Below are 22,055 nucleotides of genomic sequence, written 5' to 3'. Positions count from 1 at the left end.
GTGTTTATTTTTGTTTCATGGTTTTGTGGAATCAAGAAGGGTTAGTTCTTTGTTTATCCCTTTTTAATATAAATGGCGACCCATATACATGCCACTCTGCGGCAGACACAGTATGCTGTGTTGGTACTTTTCTGTACTTCTTGGCCGTGATTGGCCTTTAAATTGAGTGTGGTCAGTTTCATTGGGCATTGTATGCTGTCTGTTAAAATCCATTGATGCAATGTTTTATTGGCCTACAGTTTTATGTCCCCTGCTTGAAGTTCTATTTCTTTGTTCTAAAATTGATGTTTGCTGTGTTAGCCAGTGTGGGTGTTTTGGCATCACGATTTGGGGTCCCTTGTTCATGTAACCGGCGACCACCCATATAAATACCACTCTGCTTTTTTCATCTCTATGCATTGGTTCTTTTCTATAATACTTATGTTGTTTGCTGCTTGCTTTGAAAGACAATTTCAGTTGGTTTGTAGTTCAGTCTGTTGCTAATACCCAGATTTTGAAAGGCAAGTATTCGGCTCTAGTGTCTAGCCATGCATACTGTGTAAGAAAAAGAAAAACATGTATGTCCTTATGCATGGACTGGACTCTGGAGCCTCTTATGAATGTGACATGATTGGGGAGGCCCACCATTACCAAGGCAATGCCTGATGGGGGGTCTCATTGTCATCTGTCTCTGTGTGGTGACAATAATTGATGCCAAGCTTCCCCCCATGTGCACTTGTAGAGCACTGCACTACCAATCCAGGTGAAATCAGATTTGATACTTTCCTCCATATTTAGGATGATAGAAAGTGATTTACCATCTCTTAAAAGAAAATTCTCCCTTCACGTCCACAACCGAGTATTTTACTTGTTTAAAACCGAAAAAGGGATCAAACTAGTTTGTATTTCTATTTTTTGGAGAGAATCTGGGGTCGCTTTTTTGAGAGCTATCCTGTGGATTATATTAATGAGCTCGAATCTGAACTGCCAAACTGATTCCTTTGAAACGGAACTGCTTAGATTTTGTTGTCAGAGAGACGGCATTTAGCTTTAATCGTGTATGACATGTGTCCCAAGCAATTGCTAAAGAAAGGAATTACTTCTTAAAGAGGCCATCCAAGATAATACTAAACCCAAAAGGGTGATGTTGCGTGTGGGAATTTCATCAAAGCAAGGTCTCCCTTTGGTTCTCTGTGTTGTCATTGCACACAATCACTCCCCTCGCAGAACTTATTTGAGGATCTGGTCCTTCTCTGTAGCTCTCACCCCTTCCTATCTACCTGAAGATAAGACAAACTAGCAGAACCAACAAGAATCATCCTCAACAATGCCAATGCCGACGTCCTGGATGTTTCCTAGTTTGTCTATTGCTGTCATTTCTTTCTTCTCTTGCTCATACGCTTCCACTTTCACCATAACCAACAACTGCCCCTATACTATATGGCCCGGCACGCTTGCAGGATCAGGCACGCCTCAACTTACAATGACCGGATTTCAATTGAATTCTTCCCAAAGTGTTAGTATTCCATCGACACCAGGATGGTCGGGACGGATATGGGCAAGGACAGGATGCAAATTTGATGAGCTGGGAGCTGGCAAATGTCAAACCGGGGACTGTGGGGGAAGGCTGGAATGTGATGGCAGTGGTGCCGCTCCGCCTGCATCCCTCTTTGAGATAACCCTTGGAACAGGCAACGGGAAAGATTTCTACGATGTTAGCATTGTAGATGGCTACAACTTGCCGCTTGTTGCCACACCAAGCGGGGTGTATGGTGCATGTAACGCCACAGGATGCGCTTCAAATATCAACATGGGTAAGAGTTTACTATTACAGTTAGAAATAAGATTACAACTCTAACTGGAGATTAAACAAAAGGAATGATCAATGCAAACATGGAATGAAATAGGTTGCCCAAAGGAGCTTCAGGTAGCAGGAGGAGCCGAGGAAGGAGGAGTGGTTGCATGCAAGAGTGCATGTGAGGCTTTTAGAATGGACCAGTACTGCTGCAGTGGAGAGTTTGCCAACCCAACAACATGCCAGCCCTCCTTTTATTCGGCCATTTTTAAAAGGGCTTGTCCAAGGGCTTATAGCTATGCTTTTGATGATGGCACAAGCACTTTTACATGCAAGGCTGATGAATATGCCATTATTTTTTGCCCTGGTGTTAATGGGTACAATTCCTCACCTCATTCTGACAACTTCAGCTGCTTAAAATTCAACTTATGTAATGTACATGCTGCAACTCCCACCTTGAAACCTGAAATTTGAGAATAATTTGTGATGCAGGGTGAAAAAACCAGATGATCCAATGTTCATCCCTCCAATGCAAAAGCAGAGCAGTAGGGAGGTTGAGGGGATTGTATCTTCGTCAAACATCCTCCTCCCTCTTCCGATTCTGGTTTTTCTGCTCATCCTAAAGCTTATTCTTCTGAACGCTGAATATTAGTTTATAGCCTTGGACAGCCTAAATTGACTCTACAACAGAACCTCAAATGTCCATTTGAAGGGGAATATTTACTGAATCAGAGAGGGACTGCAAAAAGGAAGAAACAAATTGGAAGTAGTACGCTTATTTTGTAGAGGAATTTAAAATGCATAAAGATCTTCATGAGTTCACCAAGGACTTTAATTTGTGGCTGATCCATGAATCCATGCTTTGTTGTCAAAATGTGCTTAACCTTGTATTTCAATCGGTCACAGTACTTGTAATAATCTTAACTCATATCACAAGTTTCCCAAATTGAATCAGTTTAAAATGTACATCCTTGGAAATCAGGTTGGCAAGCTGATGATGAGACCAGTATACTTTCCTTGTAGGTTTGATGATGTAGCTTCCTCAGCTAACTAAATCCAAGCAAACAAAAGCCTAGATTTCCAATGAATATGGTAAGTGTATTTTGAATATGGTAAGTTAGTCTTTAATCACCCCGCAGAAAACTAATCGAGGAAAATAATAACAATCTGTACTTCCTAAAATCCTAAATTCTAAAAATTTAAGCATCAATGATCATTGCTATATTACAATCTATCACTGAAATTAATACAAGATTATCCCACTCTCGTGCCCGTCAACCATCAGAACTAATATCTAGTCACCATTCTTCTATATCTTCTGGCCGGTACGAGAAATTATTAACCTAAAGTTGTCTCCTATTTCTTGGTCTTGCCTCTCTTTGAAACTTGATTTTTCTTTCTTACTTTTTTTGGAGCTTGCATCTTTCCTCCCACAGTTTTACCTCTTTTCCGAGCAATTCCCTGAATCCAAACTTCCATCAAATAAGCATACGTGCAATGTGGTATAAATTTATTGAAACAAACGCTGTGTAATTTGAATTTATTGAAGATGCTTTCCCAGAGAAGGTCTGGAGACGTACCGATGTTTTCTCAGCTTTCCGTTTGGTTTTCCCATTATTTTTACTATTGGTTTGTTCTTCAACATCCTCATTTTGGTTATTTTGATGAGGAACGGCTTTAGGAATCTTGTCAGCCTCATCTTCTGAATCAAATGAGAAACCATCCAGTGTTCCTACTCAAGACAAAATGATGGAGGTGAAGGAAGAGCAATGTCTGGAAGACTGGAACTGGAGTTTTTTATTCAAAAAATTAAACAATTAAACATTAAAACGACAATGGAAAACCTAGGAAAAGTACCAAACCTTCAACCATAGTTTCAGCTTCATAAACGTTAGACTGTGGTTTAAGCTGAATGAAGTCATTCATGATGGCCTCTATCTGATCAAGAAATGTACAATTAGGGAAACGGTGCCAATGAGGAAGGGAAGAGTAGTCAGACATACAAATTGTCTATTGACTACAAAAATACATCCACCTTAAGGAAAGATCTTAAGCAAACAATTAACACACCTTTGCCTCTGACTGACCAAAGCCAACCTGAACAAGAGGAGAAAATCACAAAAATGTCACTGTTCAAGTATAAAATTTGAAAACTTGTTTATTATGTACATCATGATAGAGATTTGTGGTTTACACAGAACATTTATACTAGCAAAGACTTTTGAGACCATGATGTCCACAGAATATTTCAGGTGGAGATTGATGACATACAATGCAAAATGTCCTCGAAGGAACTATTGTTGTTTTGTATATGGTTCCTGAAAAAGTAACCAAAATTAAACCAATCAGAAGAAGGCTGCTACATATAGAATAGGCAAAATATTATCTGGGTTGCTCAGAATAAGGACATAAAACCTGAGACATAGCACATGAAGATGAACAATATAAGCAGTTTAGGACGGGTGGCTTGGGCTATGCCGAGAAAAGTTAGAGATATTCTGGGGTGTTGGACAGGAAGCAGGGGGAATCCACGTATAGCGGGTGTGTGGAGAATGATTCCTCATTGCATTATGTGGTGCTTGTGGCTAGAGAGGAACAAGAGGTGCTTTGAAGACATGGACCGTTCTTTGGAGGAGCTGAAGTGATTCTTCTACAATACTTTATTTTCTTGGGCTTCAGCTATTATTTGTAATACAGACAATTTTCATGACCTGCTTGTATCTCTCACTAGTACCTAGATGTAGTTAGGTTTCATGAGCTATTTGTATACTTCTGGTGTACTTTGTTACTATCGTTATTTCAATAAAATTTACTTTTACCTATAAAAAATATATATATATAAGCAGTTAAGAAATACACTGTAGTTTCTTCTAAACTTAGTGCAAAATGACGTCTTTGAGGTTTTATATTTTAATATGCAATAAATTATTTTAATAGTAAATGAACGGCAGAGAAGCTATATTATTGTTGACTGTAAAAAGCAAGAGATTATTATAAACGCATATAACATAAGAAGAAGCACAACCATGGATCATATTGATCCAAGAGACCTGCACACTTGAACAAAACCCACCTTTTAAATCCAAATACATTTCCTGATTTCCTGGAGTATCTGAAATTATAATTCGCCCTACAGCACCCATATCACCACTCAAATCAATGGAATCCCCTTCACATTCAACAAGTGCCTGCAATAACGACAGAGCTTTGGGTTAATAATTCTGGTTTTTCCTTCTTTTTTTTTTGGGGGGGGGGGGGTTGCCGCGGCAGCACTAGTCAATAGAGAACAAAGAATAAATGCAAAGAGATATTTTACAAGAAAAGCTGTAGTGTAGTGGAGGGATAATAAACCCCACACTCTTCGTCATACTTGCGGATCCACCTAGGCTTTTAGAAAGGCAACCAGCAATGCACCAAGCTACTGCTCAAGAGTATTATTGTCCTCTCACATTGGACAGTCAAACCTCAAGAGTATATTTTCTCCATTATATACAATATTAAGAAAAGTTACCACAGAGCATAATTAGAACAGTGATCGTTATTCATTATGAAACAGCACCTTATTATCTATCCCAGGACAAAACAGCCAAGCAAAGAATCAAGATGAGCACTGTCCTACCTTCGAGCGGTGGACTTTCTCAGAAAGCACCAAAGGCAAACTTGAGGAGGATACCTGGAAATTTTAAATTGCCAAAGCATTTCATTAAGCCAATGACTAAGATAGCCCATGAATTATAGCTACTAATCATATCTCTTACATTCGGTACAATATGCTTGTCAGAAGTTTCTTCACCTGCAACTTCCACATCACCACCATTTCCTATGCCATTGACAATACCACAAGCATCAAAACTTTGAAGAGAGTAGACATGAAGAGAGAGACAGACAGAGAGGCGGGTAGATGCAGAGACAGACATACACAGAGTCTCATCTTTGTGTCCCTAATACAAATTGATGTCTCTCCTCACAAAGTCTGTTAAAAAATGTATTACTTTATACCTATAATCAATCATGCCTGTGTACAAGGCCCCTGCATACCTTTTATTGCCATGTTCTCATTTATTTTTTGCTCTTTGGTTGGTTTGTGACCCTCAACTTTTAGCCGTTTCCTTGGAGATTTTTCTTTTGAAGCCTTCTTAGATGGAAACTCTCCATCACTGCAAACAAGTACGACATCATCACACTTATCTCCTCCTTGGAACTCTGAATTTTTTTTTTCAGAAGATTCTCCATGATTAATATTATCCTCTATTGCAGTGCTATTATCACGACCTGACTCAGAATCTGACGATAATGCCAAAACTGAATGACTTGGTTCCTGTACAATAACATATATTCTTGTCATCAGCAAACAAAATGAATGCAAGCTAGACATACATTTAAAAGAAACTTGTTAAGCTATAACACCATTTCTATTCTGATGCATGCAGAGGTCTACATAGCTTCAAAGTTTGAGTACTTTACTGTGGCCCCCTAAATTCCTAGGAGCTCTACCTATATATCAAAAGCGGAATGCATGGAATTTGCCTTCTGAAGCACTTCCTATTAGTAAAACAAACTGAGCAGTAGTTTAAGTATAGTCTACATAATCATACTTCAACTGCAAGTGGTGGTTTTCAGAAAGTATTATGATGTGATTTGCATGGACAAGAGATGTACTGTAGATTTTTGGAAGAACAACATAATGCGTCAAGATGAGCTGTGGGAGAAAGACTAGTTAATTTATTCTTAATTATGATTCCCATTTCTTGATCGATCAGATTTTGTCCAAATTACGATTATTATTTTCCTACATAGGAAATCAGCACAAGGATCAGTAAATTCTTGGCTGCATTTTAGCCACAACAGGGAAAGAAAATTAGGATGGGATGTAACCAATAGCATACTGTCATATGAAGATCCGACTGGCAATCATCAATAGTTTCTCCCAAGGACATGTAGGCAAAGAAGAAAACAAACTTCTCACGATTGGCAAATAGGAAGAGAGATAAAAAAAATTGGTGGAAATAATTCAATCGGTGACTGGTGGTCCTTGAAATTTTAACATCTCAGATTTAAATGAATAAGATCTCAGATACAAAAACAATTTGCAGCTATGTTAAGGGTGAGGTCCCGCATTCTCTCTTCTGTAGATACATGATCCCTTTCACAATGGTATGGACATGGGAAGTGAGATCTACCATTGACTGGATATTAGATGAGCGGCTGTACTATGATTATTCAGGAGGCATGGCTCCACATGCTACACACAAGAATGAATTGTTATGCAGCCAGTAAACTTTCTGCAGGCAGTATTTTTTAATATGTCAGTCCATCGTATTTGGTCTTAAATTTTGATTTTTTGCACGGGTTCGGACAGAGAATGGCCACGATTCCCCCACTCCCCATTCTACTGCCCAAAATGTGAGAGATGATCCCGAGGCACAATCAAACAATTCGTTAAAGATATTTTTGACCTTTGCCTTCACATCCATGAACTTCAGCACACAAGTAATGTCTTCCATAAACTTAAAGTAAACTTCACCAAGCCTTTCACCTGATCAAATTGAGTTCAGCTCTATGGATCCTCGTCAACTAATTTCTCTCATAATTATAATAATTCAGGTGAGAGTGAACATGTTCTTTCTAGCACATGTCAAAAGGAAAATACTAAAAGATATCTTCTCTAACAAAGAAAAAAATTAACCGAAAGTATGATCAAGTGGAACAACAAATGCCTTGTACATAAATGTACTATTATTGACATCAATATTTCACTTCCTTTTCATCAAATAGCTAAACTTCAGCTATCTCTATTATAAATCATTAAAAATTTGAAAAGGGGATCGAGCTCAGCCAATTTGATGAGTGATGACCTTTGACCACGTAAAGAAAACTTGAGGAAGCTGAAAACCATTAAATATGAAAGGTAATTCGCCAAATCAAAGAAATGAAGCAATTTCAGGATAGTGATTCTTACGCAAGGCTCTATATGCTTCTCAAATGTTACTTCTTTTGCAACAATCCTGTCACTCCTGTCCCCTGCATCATTATCAGAATACATTATGGAACAGGGAATACATTATAGTATAAATGAATCATAAAATACAATGCAAAAAGGCTGTTAACATCACTGACAAAAGCTTAAAGGATAAGCATTATAAGCTGATAATCTTCTTTTGCCAGATTATCAGAGATTGTGAATCATCCCTTTAAAGCTACTAAGTTTTAACCTAACATTCTAGAGGAAGGGAAAATTGTCATCCAAAACACCACCATACCTACTTTCCTCTTTTTGTAGACTTTATTTTTCTTTAGTTTTGGTGATTGATCTTCTACTTTCAGCCTTTTTTTTGGAGACTTTGCTTTTGATGGCTTATTGGATAGAGACCCTGCACCATTTTGACTAATAATTGAAGCTTGATTCTTATGTTCCTCTGCAATTTTAGCTGATTTATTTGGAGATGGCTCTTCAAGATCATCTCTGTCCTCCCTTGAAGGGCTACCTTTCAGCGAAGACTCAGAATCTGATGATAACGTCAGTGTTGAATGAGTTGGTGCCTGGTCAGCAAAGTATGATTCTTTCAGTTAGCACTGACATGTGGAAAAAACAGTGACAACCTGGTTTAACTGGTCTAATCATTATCAAGGGTTGCCTATGAAGTGGAACAAAACCAAACAATTTGATGATTACAACCTAAAGATTTAGCAAGCTCTTTTGTGGGGTGGCATGGGGGAAGAGAATAAGGCCTCGTTTGTTTTCAGAAAACATCTCATCTCATCTCATCTTATCTAATCATTACAACTTTCTCAACTTCCAATACAAAATAAAATAAACAATTCAACTTTTTCAAATCTCAAAACAAAAATAATATTAAAAAATATATTCTAACAATACTTTATTCAACTTTTTTACTTTAATCTCAACTCATCTCATCTCATCTCATCTGCAAAAACAAACGAGCCCTAAATTTCATCTTGTGAGTTAGCAAAGGGTGAGCAGTCCGATTGTGTTGGGAAGCTTGGGGGTGTGAAATTTGAACATTTTTAGTAAAGCTCTATTAGAAAAGTGGTTGTGGAGAGAGGTTGTTGATCGGAAGTATGGAAGTGATTGGGGGGGTTGGCATTCCAAGGAGGGTAGGGGGACTTATGGTGTGAACCTTTGGAAATTTATTAGAAAGGGGTGGAAAATTTTTTAAAAACATTTCAAGTTCGAGGTTGGAGAGGGCACAAGAATGCGTTTCTGGTTTGATGAATGATGTGGTGAGAGCTCTTCATACTGTTTTTCCGGATGTCTTCAACTTGGATGGAAATCGGCAGGCTGCTATCTCAGAGGTGTTGTGTCGTGCTAATGGGACTGTGCATTGGAATGTGATTTTTACTAGAAATGCACAGGATTGGGAAATTGATGAGATAGTAGGTTTTTTCAGCTTTTTGTATTCCCGGAAAATAGGAGGAAATGGGAGAGATCGAACGCAGTGGAAACATATGGGGAGCAAATAGTTCTCTGTTAAATCATTTTATAAGGTGTTGATAGATCAACAACATATCTCGTTTCTGTGGAAGAGTATTTGGAGGGTTTCTATGCCGTCTATAGTTGCTTTTTTTACTTGGACAGCAGCTCTAAGGAAGATTTTGACGGTTGATAATTTAAGGAAACGTAGGATGATTGTAATAGAGTAATGTTTCATGTGTAAGAAAAATGGAGAATCGATTGATCATCTACTTTTGCATTATGAAGTGGCTAGGGAGTTATGGGTTGGCATTTTTCAGTAGAGTGTTGGGTTATGCCAAAGAGTGTGGTGGAGCTTCTAGCATATTGGAATAGGCATCACAATAGTTCTCAACTGGTAGCAGCGTGGAGGATGATTGCTTTGTGCTTAATGTGGTGTTTATGGATGGAAATGAATGAGAGGTGCTTCAACAACAAGGAGTGAGCTGTGGAGGAAATATGGGATTTTTTTGTGTCTTCTTTGGTTCAGTGGTTTTCTGCTATTGTACTAAAGGGAGGGAATGTTCATGAGTTTTTGTTTTCTTTTCAGCTTTCTAGAATGTAATTAGGTGTCTCTTTTGTATATTGTCTGTGTACCTGGGCTTTGTCTAGTTTCATTTTATCAATAAAGTTTCTTATTTATAAAAAATAAAAATAAAAAGTTTTAGCAAGCCTAAGAGCAACTGTGAATACACTTGGATTTCATGCAAATAATTGGGGATAAAAATGAGGTACAATATAATTACAGAAAGATCTTGGCATATCAGATCTGAAGCCGAAAATTTGTTCAAGAGCTACCCATCAAAACAGGTACTACCCGACAAGTACATTTACAAAAATACCTTGCACCAATAAGTTTTTAAAGGTGGCTCTTACATATATTTCTTGTATCATCATATGTAACAAGGCAAAGAAAGAAAAGAAAACAAAAGAGAAGAGAAAAAATTCACGCCAATGATGTGCAGAGAATACTCTGTGAAAAGTTGTACTATTGAATCATCAAGAAGAGCTCATATATACAGCATGTCGTGCATAGCCTAGCTGACACTTACTAAAAACTAACCAACTATACAGCTCACTAATAAAACAAAATAGCAAAACAGAATGCTAAGAAGATTCTAGTATCAACGACTTGTAGCTACATCAGCTTGAGAGCAACTTGTAGCTGACTCTTTAGAGACCATACGACCTGCAGCTTTAGTAGGCTGCAATATCATATCATGGCCAATGAACTTACGAGTTTGGCGTCAAGCATGACACTTTCAAACAGAAAAACATTTTGATCATGATACTTGCCTCTTCATTGGCACTTTCAATGCATCAGTAGACATGATTTGTTCCAAAGAAAAAAGGTTTCCATGTTTCTGAACTGCATAGTATATATATACAAATTGATTGAAGCTCAATGCTCAACATCCACAGCTACAACTTTAGAATGTTTTTGTTTTTGTGAATTAATTGTTCGAATTTACCATTGACAAGTTCCTAAATGGCAATGAATCCAGGACAAACGGTGACATTCACTAAAAATATATTTTTCCAATACCTGGAACGAACGCAACCAATCCGGAGATGCCTCCCTCGAACTGCTCATCTTTCAGCCCTTTATGTCAAACCACCACCAATTACTCCGGCCTGATCTCCGTGCCTGCTTCAAAATAATGCAATTGGACCAAAACAAAATCAAATAAAGCAAAAAAAATCATAAACACAAAAATTGAAACTACTTGTTAATATATCACACCAATACTTTGTAAGTTCGATTCCAGGTTATTGATTTGACAAACACACACAATAAGGAAGCAGCAGTCACCGGCCAAACATTTTGAGAATGCAACTAATTTCGATGCGAAACCTAATAAATCCCTAATCTTCCTGGAGACGAGAAATTTTTTGCGTTCGATCGAAATAAGGAGAGTAATGATAAACAACAAATGGAGTAATTTCGAAGTGAGGAAAAGAAGGGTACCGAAAACGCAGGAGATAGTTGTGCTGCGCGCAACCGTTAAGAGAGTGAGAGAGAGATCTTTGCCTTACTGTCTGTGGGCTGCAGGCTGCAGCAGAGTTGCTGCTACTCAGCTTGTTAGGCTGGAAGAAATGGAAGTGGAGACTGGGGAGGGAAGGAAATTAGTACAGCAAAATCATAATTTTATAGCACTCGCACTTTAAAAAATAAAATAAAGTTCCTTTTATAATTATAACTACCATTCATAATTTTTTATACCATGAATTAAAAAGTTACAATATATCTTAGTAAGTTTATTAAATATCTTATTAAAATTTTAAAAAATTAAATAATTTTCATTTAGATTTTTATAAAGAAGATATCATTATAATTGTTTGATCATGGTGATTGCAAAAGTAGTAAATTTATTAAATATCTTATTAGATTTTTTTGAACAAATCATTTAAATTTTTATAAAGAAGATATATTATAATTGTTTGATCATCTTTGAAGGTGATTGCTAGAGCTGTAAAAATAAATTGGAGAATCAAAAAATCGGACCAGTTGGTTTGATTTGGGTTCGGTTTTTCCATTTTAAAAATTGATCATAATCGGTCCAGTCTTGATTTTATACTTTCTAGGATCGGACCGATTAGCATATTTATATATTTTTAATTAATTTTTATAATATATATAATATTTTTTATATTATATATATTTTTTATAAATTATAATTATATATGAAATAATGTTATATTATAATTTATAACATAAAATTATCTTAAACATGAACATTTATTTGATCATATATTTAAAATATAAAATATATATTAATTACATTTTATGGATTAATAAATTCTCAATATATTCATTTTGATAAATATATTAGTAATAATAATATACATTAATATATTAATTATTATATTATCACTAACATATAGTAATAGTACTATACCAATAGTATTGCTATATACTAATAGTATTAGTGTATTACTAATATTTATATATATTAATAAATATATAAGTATAAGAGATTAGAGATTTAATATATATTAAAAATTAGAAAACCGGACTTAATCGATAAAATTAGAAATACCGGTTTAAGAGAGTAACTGGTGCAGTATCGGTTCTTGAAAATGTAAAAGCAGTATATACTGATTTAGTGTCTAAAATTTGTCTAAAACCGGATCAAATCGGATCGATTATACCCTTAGTGATTGCAATCTCAACTACCATTCATTATTCAATTCATAATTTCTTTTTTTTATATTATCAATTATTAATTTTGAAAATTACCTCAAATTATTAAAAAGTTACACTATATCTTATTAAATTTATTAAAATATATTATTGAAATTTTTAAAAAATAAATGATAATCATTAAGTTTTTATAAAGAAGATATAATATTTTTCTTATGGAGGTGAAATTTTTATGAGAAAACGTGAATTTTTCATATATATGGACGAAGCCCTACCGTTATGGTTTATGCTTTATCCACAACAGAAAGAGTCTGCAGACAGCAGCGGCACCAAAAGCAGCTGAACCAAATTATATATACGATAATACGAGGAAGAAAGAAAGAAAAATCACCCTACAATGGAGCAAGGAAAGCAGGGTGTGATGGCGGTGAAGCTGATTCCCCAGCAGAACCCAATAGAGCAGATACAGGCGCGCTTCAAGGAGTTGGAGACTGGCTTCAAGGCTTGGTTGTCGAAGCAGTCTCTGCCGGTGGAGGTGGCTATGGTCACCCTCACCAGCTCCGCTCAGGGCGCTGCCATAGGTGCTCTCATGGGCACTCTCACCAACGACAAGTCTTCCCCTCTCCCAACTCCTCCTCCCCAGGCCAATCCCCAAGCCATGGCCTCTTTCCAACAAGCCCAGGTTCGCTTTGCTCTTCTTCCATTTCCTCTGTTACCCTTATCATTATTTCGCTTTCTCATATAAATTTTGTTTTTTTGAGACGTGTAAAAAATTGCTATTGACCTGGTAGATTAGGGTAAAATTAAAGGACACCGAACGATTATAGTTTAAATAGTTGGTGTGTGTTGAAAATCTTGGATTTCTTTTTTGTCGTTGGGGTTAGATGGTTTTGGCCATGATATGAACTGTGGTTTTTGTTATGATCTGAGGGTTAAAAACTTAACTAAATTAGCATCTAACAGTTTTAGGGCTTTTGGATCAATGGTTAAGTCTTTAACAATTGGTATCAGAGTCATGTTATCACGTCACGAGTTCAAGTCATAGAGGAGGCGACCTATAGGCTAGATTAAAATGCCTTGGTATTATGTATAAGCATGGTGTTAAGTCATTGAATACTGATAGACGAGTGAAGCCATCAAAAGGGAAATGGCTACCACTGGCTCAGTGTCGATAGAGTGGGCCGTCATGGATGTCGGATTTGGAAGCATAGTGGAATGTTATTATCCTGAGGGTTAAAAACTTAACTAAATTAGTATCCAATAGTTCTAGTGCTTTTGGATCAATGGTTGGGTCTTTAACAGTTTTATACACGAATAACGAGTTTCTAGTTACTTGTAAGACATAAAATTTAATTATTCATTGGCATTGATATGGGTTCCTCTATTATATTGGAAACCGTTTACTTTGATTAAAGGCTCTAGCTGGGGGTCCGTTGGCACAAGCTCGCAACTTTGCTGTGATAACAGGTGTCAATGCCGGCATATCCTGTCTCATGAAGCGACTGCGAGGAAAGGAGGATGTCCAGTCTAGGTGAGCTTTAGTTACTGCTTCCTTCTTCTCCTGTTTCTTTCTGCTGTATTTTCGGGAGATGCTAATTGCAATTGCGTGGGATTTGGGCTTTTGTGGACATGTTAACATGCTCAATCTGGAATGCTGCATTGAAGTAATTAAGGATTCCTTAAGCAGCCAATGTGGAATAGTTCATTGTATTTTCCTGGGAAAATTTATAATTGTTGGTATCCTTTTGCTGCAGAAATGTCCTGATCTCATTATGCTTTGCAGATCTAAATATCCAATATTTTGGCCATCGGGACGTGAGGGAAAGATGTTACATTTGAGCTTTGTGGGGGAATGAAGGGGAAGAGCCCCCCATTGTCCCCCAGTTATTTAGTGTAGATCCCTATGTCCTACAAAAATTTGCTTTAAAAACTCCAAAGAAAATTCTGTACATCCATCCTTGGTTCTGATGATTGAATTGCTTATTTTATTCATTTAAAATATTTATAAAATGAGTTCTTGTATCAGATAAATCAATAAATATATTAGAATATCTCAACAAATAGAAGTACAATGAAACTTATTAATAGGAAAAAAGAATAGAAGTACAATGAAGAAAATAACGACCTTCAGGTCAGAAGCTGTTCAAAGGGGCTAATATGAGGCATACCCAGGGGCGGAACTAGGATTTGGTGCCGGGGGGGGGGGGATTGGTAAAGTGTGTCGTATGTAGGTGAACAGTAACCGATAGTTAAGGTAGCAAAGTGTGCCATCGACATTTAACATTAACCATATAAGATTGTTATCTAGGGACAAACTAAATTATTAAAGCCACCCATCTAAGCCTCTCACTTAAGCTCCATCGGACTCAAGTGAAAGATAAAAATTAAGATAGAAATAGGTATGTAAGATTTTTTTAAGCAAATGATAAAAATTAAGTAAACAAAGATAAATTTTTTTGTTGAATCTAAGATAGAATATTGTAAAGTCTCTATAATATAGATAGAAATAGCTATGCAAGATTTGTTGCATTCACTCCTAATTGTTAACTTGATGGTAGTATATATGTACTTACTAACAAAACTAATCCAAACAAGCTAGCTAGTGGAAGATATAAAAGGAAAAGTGTAAATAAATAGGAAAAATGAGGTTGTAAATTTACCAAATAGCTTGTAAATAAAGACCAAGATATTTTATTGCCTCTTATGAGATGTAAAAAAAAAAAATGAGAATGTGAGATTTTATTAATGATAAAAAGTATGTATAATTATGAAAAAATTATTAAAAAGCTAAAAGAAACCTAGACAACTAAGTACTAAATGAGATTTTTGAAAATATTTTGGGGGGGGAAAATTATCTTTATATTAGGATATCTTTGAAAAAACCATATACTAAAGCATATTTTTGAAAAATTTTGGGGGGGCTATCATACCTATCCTCCTTTAATATTACTTGTCTGTGGATATCTTTTTTCTGATGATTTTAGGGGTCTTGTTAATGGCAGCAGCTACGTGTTTTTTTTTCTTCAAAAAATTGTTATATTGAAAAGAAAATTGAGCCTTTGCACTATTTGATATTACCTGTTACCAGAATTCATTATTCTAGACAGGAGTAGATTGCTTAAGGAGATTTTGGAAATGGCAACGACCTTCAAACTCTCTCTCTCTCTCTCTCTCTCTCTCTCTCTCAAAACTGTTGGCTATCATACACCATCCTAGTTTGTAATATAGTGTTGGCAAGCCCTTCATTTAGCATGCAATTCCATGTAGCATGCATTTTTCAAATATAATTTTCTCTCTCCTTTTAATTTTGATGAGGATGCAATCATGGAAACTGATATTTTTAAAAACTACGTTCCAATATATTTTAGAATTAATGCAATGGGATACTCTCACTAGTTTTAATGTATATCTGGCAGCAAATCTGAATGTGGGTCTCTATTAATAACTTTTAGGGACATCAATACGCATGTACTATAACGTTATATTTTTATTTTGAAAAAATCAAGATGTGGTCATCTTGTTTTATGAGTTCTGAGGGAGATTGAGGAGTCTGCTTATTTGAAATTGTTATGAGAATATCTTAAATGTATACTGGAAGGCAAGCTGGGATAGTGATTAGGATCATTCTTGCTATTAAACTGTGGTGTGTATCAGAAAGAGGAAGTAGGAATGGCTCTTTTTTTCATGGAGATTGCTTTGGGGCCATAGACTTGACCTGGATTTTATTTCTTGTTAATTTGGGGGTCATCTGTCAACATAGTATTTTAGTTATGTGCTATCCTCCTTTTTGCTTCATGTACTTCCTTACAAATAGAGTTTTTTCTTTGCAGCATGGTAGCAGCATTTGGTTCTGGAACCATGTTTTCATTAGTGAGTGGTATGGGTGCCCCAAATCAGCCAGCAAATGCAATTACTTCTGGCCTCTTTTTTGCTCTTGTTCAAGGAGGGCTTTTCAAGGTGCTCATTAAGGATTGAATTTATCATTTCAAAAGACGCCCAAGCTCCACAGGATGCTTATATTCTGGTCCTTAACTCTCAATAACTGCTATGAAAGTTATAAATACACGGGATTCGCCTATTTCATTCGTATCAATAGAATTTACATCTTATCTATTAAAAAAAATGGAAGTTATAAATATTGTGCACTCTACATACACAACACAGCAACAAGTTTTACATGTCATTCACCGATTAAAACAAAACAAGTTCTACATGCCATTCATCAATGAATATCCTCAGGCTCCCTGATTTCAATCTATTTTGTTGACATGACAATGATTTGCAAAACTTAAGAATATTTAATTCTCAATATGGATGGATGTGAATGGTTTGAATCAAAACATGGTCTCACGAGTTGATGTATAGAATATTGGTTGACAATGGGGCAACACCACAGCTTTGATTTTCCATCTGTATATATGTAAAATCCTAATATGTTACTGTTTTCTATTGGTGCTTACTTATATATGCTGAGCACTTACTTTTCGGTTATGCAGTTAGGGGAAAAGTTCTCTAAACCACCAGCTGAAGATGTTTTCTATGATAAAACAAGATCCATGTTGTATAAGCTTGGCCTCCAGGATTACGAGAAGAATTTCAGAAAAGGCTTGTTGACAGACAGCACATTGCCTCTGCTCACTGACAGGCAAGTAGCTTCATATATCCTAACACACTTTGTACGCTTCTTCTGGATGATGATATCTTAGCCTTGTATTTAAGTTGTAATCACCCTCACTTGCCATGACATGTTTCAGTGCGCTCAGAGACGTGCGAATCCCTCCTGGACCAAGGCTTCTTATTCTCGATCATGTTCAGAGGTCTGGCTCAGGATATATGTATCTTAATAGTTCCCCTTGAATTTATGAATTCATCTCACCTTTAATTATATATTCAACTTCAGGGACCCGGAGATCAAAGCTAGGCAAGGAAATGTTCATTGATGTCTGTTGTCAATCTAGTTTGCTGCCAACTATTGTTTAACATTTATAACATTTATACATTGCAAAAGGTAGGAAGGAGTATTATCCTTCTGTGAGAGAAGATGATAATTTTTGTGGTCTAACGTATTAAATTTGCTTTGAGTAGTTTTTGTGCTTTGAATTGGATAAAAAAAAAAATACTGTTTATTAGCTTGAATGTGGTATTCTGGGTAATATATACTGATTAGTATTTTTTATAACTAAGCATGATTACCATCTAAGCCAGATTGCTTTAGGTGATGTTTGGATGTAAGAAGTTTTCATGAATAGTGTAAAAGTGCTTGTGAATAGTTGTAAAATCTTTTTTAGAGGATGTTTTGATAGAGGCTTTAAAAAATGGAAGACCCATTAAAAGTATGTTTAGATGTGGCCAAAGACTCTGGCCACCACCACGGGGGGCCCAGGTCAGGCAGCCTGTGGTGATCTGAAAACTCTAGCCCTGGCACAATCTGAGCCACTTGTGGTGGGAGTGGCCTGATCTGGTTTTTTTGAGTAATATTTAAGCTTTTTTTTTATATTATTTGCTTTTGAAAATTTTCAGGGGTTTTAGATTGTAGATGTCTGTATGGGAATAAAAATATCTGAAGTCGAAAACCATCTCTGAATTTAGAGACATGGCCTTAATGTAGTTGTCAGACATGCCAATATTTGAGTCTTCTAAGAGTATTAACAGGAAAATGGGGAAGAGAGTTGAATGGAAAAATGATAATGATATGGAATTGGTTTAGACTGCCTTGTTCAGATTAAGTCTGTATCAAGTGGATGTAGTTTGTACCAATATTGGTGGGGTTTCGAAGGGCTTAAGGCGAGGGAGCAGATTGGTGGTTTGAAGTGCAAATTGGGAACTAGAAGTGAGTTGAGGTGGAAGATAAACATTCTGGATTATGAGTTGGTGCCTACATCACCTGAGAACCAAGTATGCTTCTTCTGAGGCTGGCTTTCTAATGTCCTTGAATAGTAGCTATAAAATCCATTTAGGTCAGATGGTCTCTGTTGAACATTGTGCAGAATGATTTAGGTAGTTTTTTTTTTTTTTTTTTTTGGTTCTTTTATAAAGTTCAGCTTTCATTAATAAAGATCCAAGTATAAGATCAAGTGGCATAAACAGGGATACAAATTTAAAAACTGATTTAGGTAGTTTTTGTTGAACATTCTTCTGTATACAAAAGTTATCTGTTGAACTGATTGAATCTGTTGTCTGTGAGAATACTTTTTATAACCAAAGCAGTGAAGTAATTCAATGCTATAGGCTAGGGTAAGAACCCACAAGAGTTAGACAAGAAAAATGATAATATTAAAACTATTTTACGATTATATTTCACATAAATGGTAGTTTTGAAATTTTGAAATTATTTTTAATAAATTTACACACTTAGATTAGTTCTTGGCATTTTCATTTGGACCGCTTTTTCAGTCCGATTCAGAATTTAGAAAATTGAGTTCATCCAGGCAGGTATCTAGATTTCGTACCTATCCTTATCCAAATGCGGATACGATGGCTTCTATCATGGAGCCATCAATTGCACCAATACATCGCTGCATACGAATAATCAAAGTGTTTGTATAATGAAAATATTTTCAAAATTATAAAATAAATAATTTTCAAGAAATGGTATAATTGAACTGCCTACGCGAAGGGTTAGGTTAGGTAGTTACAGCAAACCATGGATAATTTTGAGGATATGTAAGGATGCACCTCATCAGTGTGTGTTGGTGCAATAATGTGTGTCCCAAGCGCACATAGGGCCCGTGTCACCTTCCTTGCATGTCGGTTAATGGTTTCTAACAAATGTTGAAAGTGTTGGCTGACAATGCGTTGTGGTTCTCCTTGCGCCACTAAATAACAGAACATGCCAACTTGTTCCTCGACAATCACTCTTCGTCTAGAATCCCTAAGAAAACCATTGTTCCGTTATATTCAGCAAAATGCGCGGAATTCATTAACCTCCATTTGGAATACTTCCTTACAGTTTCAAGAATGTCCATGCAAAAGTGTCCGAATATATTCATGTCCACACAAGCCAATATTATGTTACAGCATCCTAAGATTCTATCCCCGTTGATGATGTGCATTAAGTTAATAGTCTCCTCCTTCTCACTAGAACTCAAACCCTCATATGTCGAAAGTAGCTGCGTTCGTGCCCATCGATCGAGTCCCTGCTAACGAATGCTCATCATCCATACTCTACCTCGTTCTACTAGACTGTTGTCGAAAAAACGTTACTAAGTATAAAACTGTTTAATTCATCAATTAAATATGCCAACTAAATACATAACTAAATTGGTCAAAATGTTATCATCAACCATTAATCATATACCATTGATTGAAAAAATTCTAATAATATTTAGTCTCATTAATTAGAAACGCATATCATGGAAAAAGTTTAACACAACTCAAGCTGCATAACATAAACTCATAAATAAGTCATAGATATTCGTTAGGCTTAACATAGAAAGTAGCAATGTCAAATAACATATCGCAATGACTCAACAGATCGTAACCCCCATCGCTGCCATCAGTAGTTGCTGATCCTTTGCTGCGCTGCGCTGACCCCACACATTCTTGTAACTCGTACCGCTTGCGTGGAGCGATTGTAGTTTTTTTCACCTCGACGCACGTAGAGATGTCTAGATCGACCTGGCTCACTTTTTCTTATTTACCTGTACGTGATGAATGTGGAAATACTCCACGTGAAACTGACTCCATCCCCATCAACACATCCAGGTCATAGTTCATATCAAGGCGATCAATCTCGATTGCCCAATGCGGGGCCCCGGCTACGCATCTCCTGGTCAAGTCATCGCTTCTCGTCACTATTTGGGGGTAGTTGTGTTGACGCATGTTGCATTGTACCATATGCATCAGAGGAGTTGAATATGGTACATAACATCTTGTAGTTCCGGCAACCCGCAGTACGAAACTTTGCCCATTTGTTTTTTACCTAACATTTTCATAATAAACACGTCAATAAGAATTTATTGTAATTGTAAAGAGTACTTTGATAATGTACTAGGGAAAATAGGATTGTACATTTCATTATAAATCATAGTTCCACTTACCCTGATAGCATTTTCCTAGCTCTCGTCGTTTGCAACTACCGTCTTCATGTTGGGGTTCCAACCCATACCGGTTTGGTTGATTAGATTAGTGAACAGGCACTGGCTTTGATTCAACCTTTGCAGTTTGCCCCAAATCAGGTTCGTATCAAACACCTTTACACCAAGTGCAGTGAGCCGCTCAGCATACATTGTATGGTCTCTATTCGTGATCTTTTCACCGTTTAATCTACCATGGAGGGCGTCCTGGTACAACATGTCAACGAAGACATCCTCCAATCGTTCGCCCCAATGTTCATGATCATGCATCGTGTTTTCCAGATCATCCATGTTGAATAATTAATAAATTGATAATATGGCAGAATATGTATTTGTTAGTAACATACGCAAACAAAACAGTCACATTCATGTAAATAATAACAGTTCATACATGAAAAACAAAAATACAAGACTAGCAAAGCAAAAACTGTTTATTATTGCACATCATAATTGGGTACTAAGGAAAATTTAATTTCAAACAAGTAACAAATGTAATGGGTGTGGAGGCCAATAGTTCATACATGTTGCGATGGACGATGTGTACGTTTATAGCGTAAGTAGTACTGCCATCAAAACAGAAAAGACAAAGTGTATTAAGCTTAATATATTAAAACAATAAAGAATGAAAAACAAAGGACTGGAAGACTGTTTGGCTGCGAAGAACTGAAAAGTTCAAAGAAATGACTTGGCAGTGCCTGACTTGGTATTAGATTTGTCATCTGGTATGCTGGATTATGTTCATGGTTTTCTCTATGGAGGTTTTCAAGGTATTCACGGTCCCCTAATGTTCTATTTGATGGAAATTCCTGTCCCTGTATGCTATTTGGCAGCACCCATCATTTATCTAATGATCCTATTTACTGATTTTTTTTTTTGGGTTAGCATGTGGGATTGTTATCATATTGAAGTTAGTTGCCCTAAAACCTTCTAAGAAGAGAAATATATCCAAGGCAATCATTCCAAAAAAGCCACTTCAAAATGAAACGAATGATAATATATTGTGGGAATTTGTGTACTGATTTGCATGATAGCAGTGGATTTGTGTGCTGCTTTGCATGACAGCACAAATTATGAATGACATGATATGTATGCTAATAATATTCAGGGTGGAACCAATATTATGTTTTGTGTTTGGGATGGGGATGGGGGACACCTACCTAAATACACAGTACCTAAATACACAGTACATTAGGGGTGCATAACATTCGGAAAACTCTGAAAGACAAGAATTATCTAGGGGTGCACAACAGCTATAAAACTTTGAAAGGCAGAATTTATATTTCCATTTTATGCGGATAAATCTTTAGAGAAATGATAGTTACAATCATGAGTGCGTAAGCGTTGTGCAATCACTTTAAAAAAAATAAATAAATACGGGACTCACATAAAAAAAAAAAAAAAATTTTAATAGTAGACCACTATTTTTCAAAGAGACTGCATGCACGACGCTTGCGCACTCCACGATTGCATGTAGCATTACTCAAATATTTAAGTCAATATTAAATAGTATAAGATAAAATATTTTACACATATTTATGCCATAGAAACCAATGGTACCAGAATAATGTAGAAATGATTCAGGAAGCGTGA

At 36.3% G+C, this 22,055-nt stretch overlaps 3 protein-coding genes across 5 annotated transcripts; 2 read left to right on the top strand and 1 right to left on the bottom strand.

Annotated features, from left to right (window-relative positions):
• Positions 1–114: 114 nt before the first annotated feature.
• On the top strand, positions 115–21,371 carry LOC109007508 (thaumatin-like protein 1b). Of its 2 annotated transcripts, XM_035686494.1 has the most exons (4): positions 115–1,793; positions 1,887–2,151; positions 2,267–2,378; positions 20,980–21,371. In XM_035686494.1, the coding sequence occupies exons 1-4, from the start codon at positions 1,307–1,309 to the stop codon at positions 21,082–21,084; spliced, it is 969 nt and encodes a 322-aa protein (XP_035542387.1). In that variant the 5' UTR covers positions 115–1,306; the 3' UTR covers positions 21,085–21,371. The 2 variants fall into 2 exon arrangements, with proteins under 2 accessions (XP_035542387.1, XP_018842734.1); XM_018987189.2 differs by lacking the exon at positions 20,980–21,371 and having other exon boundaries at positions 2,267–2,702.
• Positions 2,863–11,385, bottom strand: LOC109007507 (DNA-binding protein BIN4). Of its 2 annotated transcripts, none has more exons than XM_018987187.2 (13): positions 11,215–11,385; positions 10,792–10,896; positions 8,035–8,314; positions 7,734–7,795; positions 5,813–6,092; positions 5,533–5,594; positions 5,394–5,447; positions 4,848–4,962; positions 4,046–4,092; positions 3,845–3,871; positions 3,637–3,712; positions 3,355–3,506; positions 2,863–3,235 (listed from the first exon to the last, which is right to left on the bottom strand). In XM_018987187.2, exons 2-13 carry the CDS (start codon positions 10,837–10,839, stop codon positions 3,131–3,133), a joined length of 1,308 nt encoding a protein of 435 aa, XP_018842732.1. In that variant the 5' UTR covers positions 10,840–10,896; positions 11,215–11,385; the 3' UTR covers positions 2,863–3,130. The 2 variants fall into 2 exon arrangements, with proteins under 2 accessions (XP_018842732.1, XP_018842731.1); XM_018987186.2 differs by having other exon boundaries at positions 10,792–10,893.
• On the top strand, positions 12,639–17,526 carry LOC109007505 (chloroplastic import inner membrane translocase subunit HP30-2-like). Its single transcript, XM_018987185.2, has 6 exons — positions 12,639–13,072; positions 13,806–13,921; positions 16,221–16,347; positions 16,887–17,035; positions 17,145–17,207; positions 17,291–17,526. The coding sequence occupies exons 1-6, from the start codon at positions 12,788–12,790 to the stop codon at positions 17,328–17,330; spliced, it is 780 nt and encodes a 259-aa protein (XP_018842730.1). The 5' UTR covers positions 12,639–12,787; the 3' UTR covers positions 17,331–17,526.
• Positions 21,372–22,055: the final 684 nt, after the last annotated feature.

Source organism: Juglans regia, chromosome 16 (assembly GCF_001411555.2).
Source record: "Juglans regia cultivar Chandler chromosome 16, Walnut 2.0, whole genome shotgun sequence".
NCBI lineage: Eukaryota > Viridiplantae > Streptophyta > Magnoliopsida > Fagales > Juglandaceae > Juglans > Juglans regia.
This window is presented reverse-complemented; position numbering and strand designations above follow the sequence as displayed.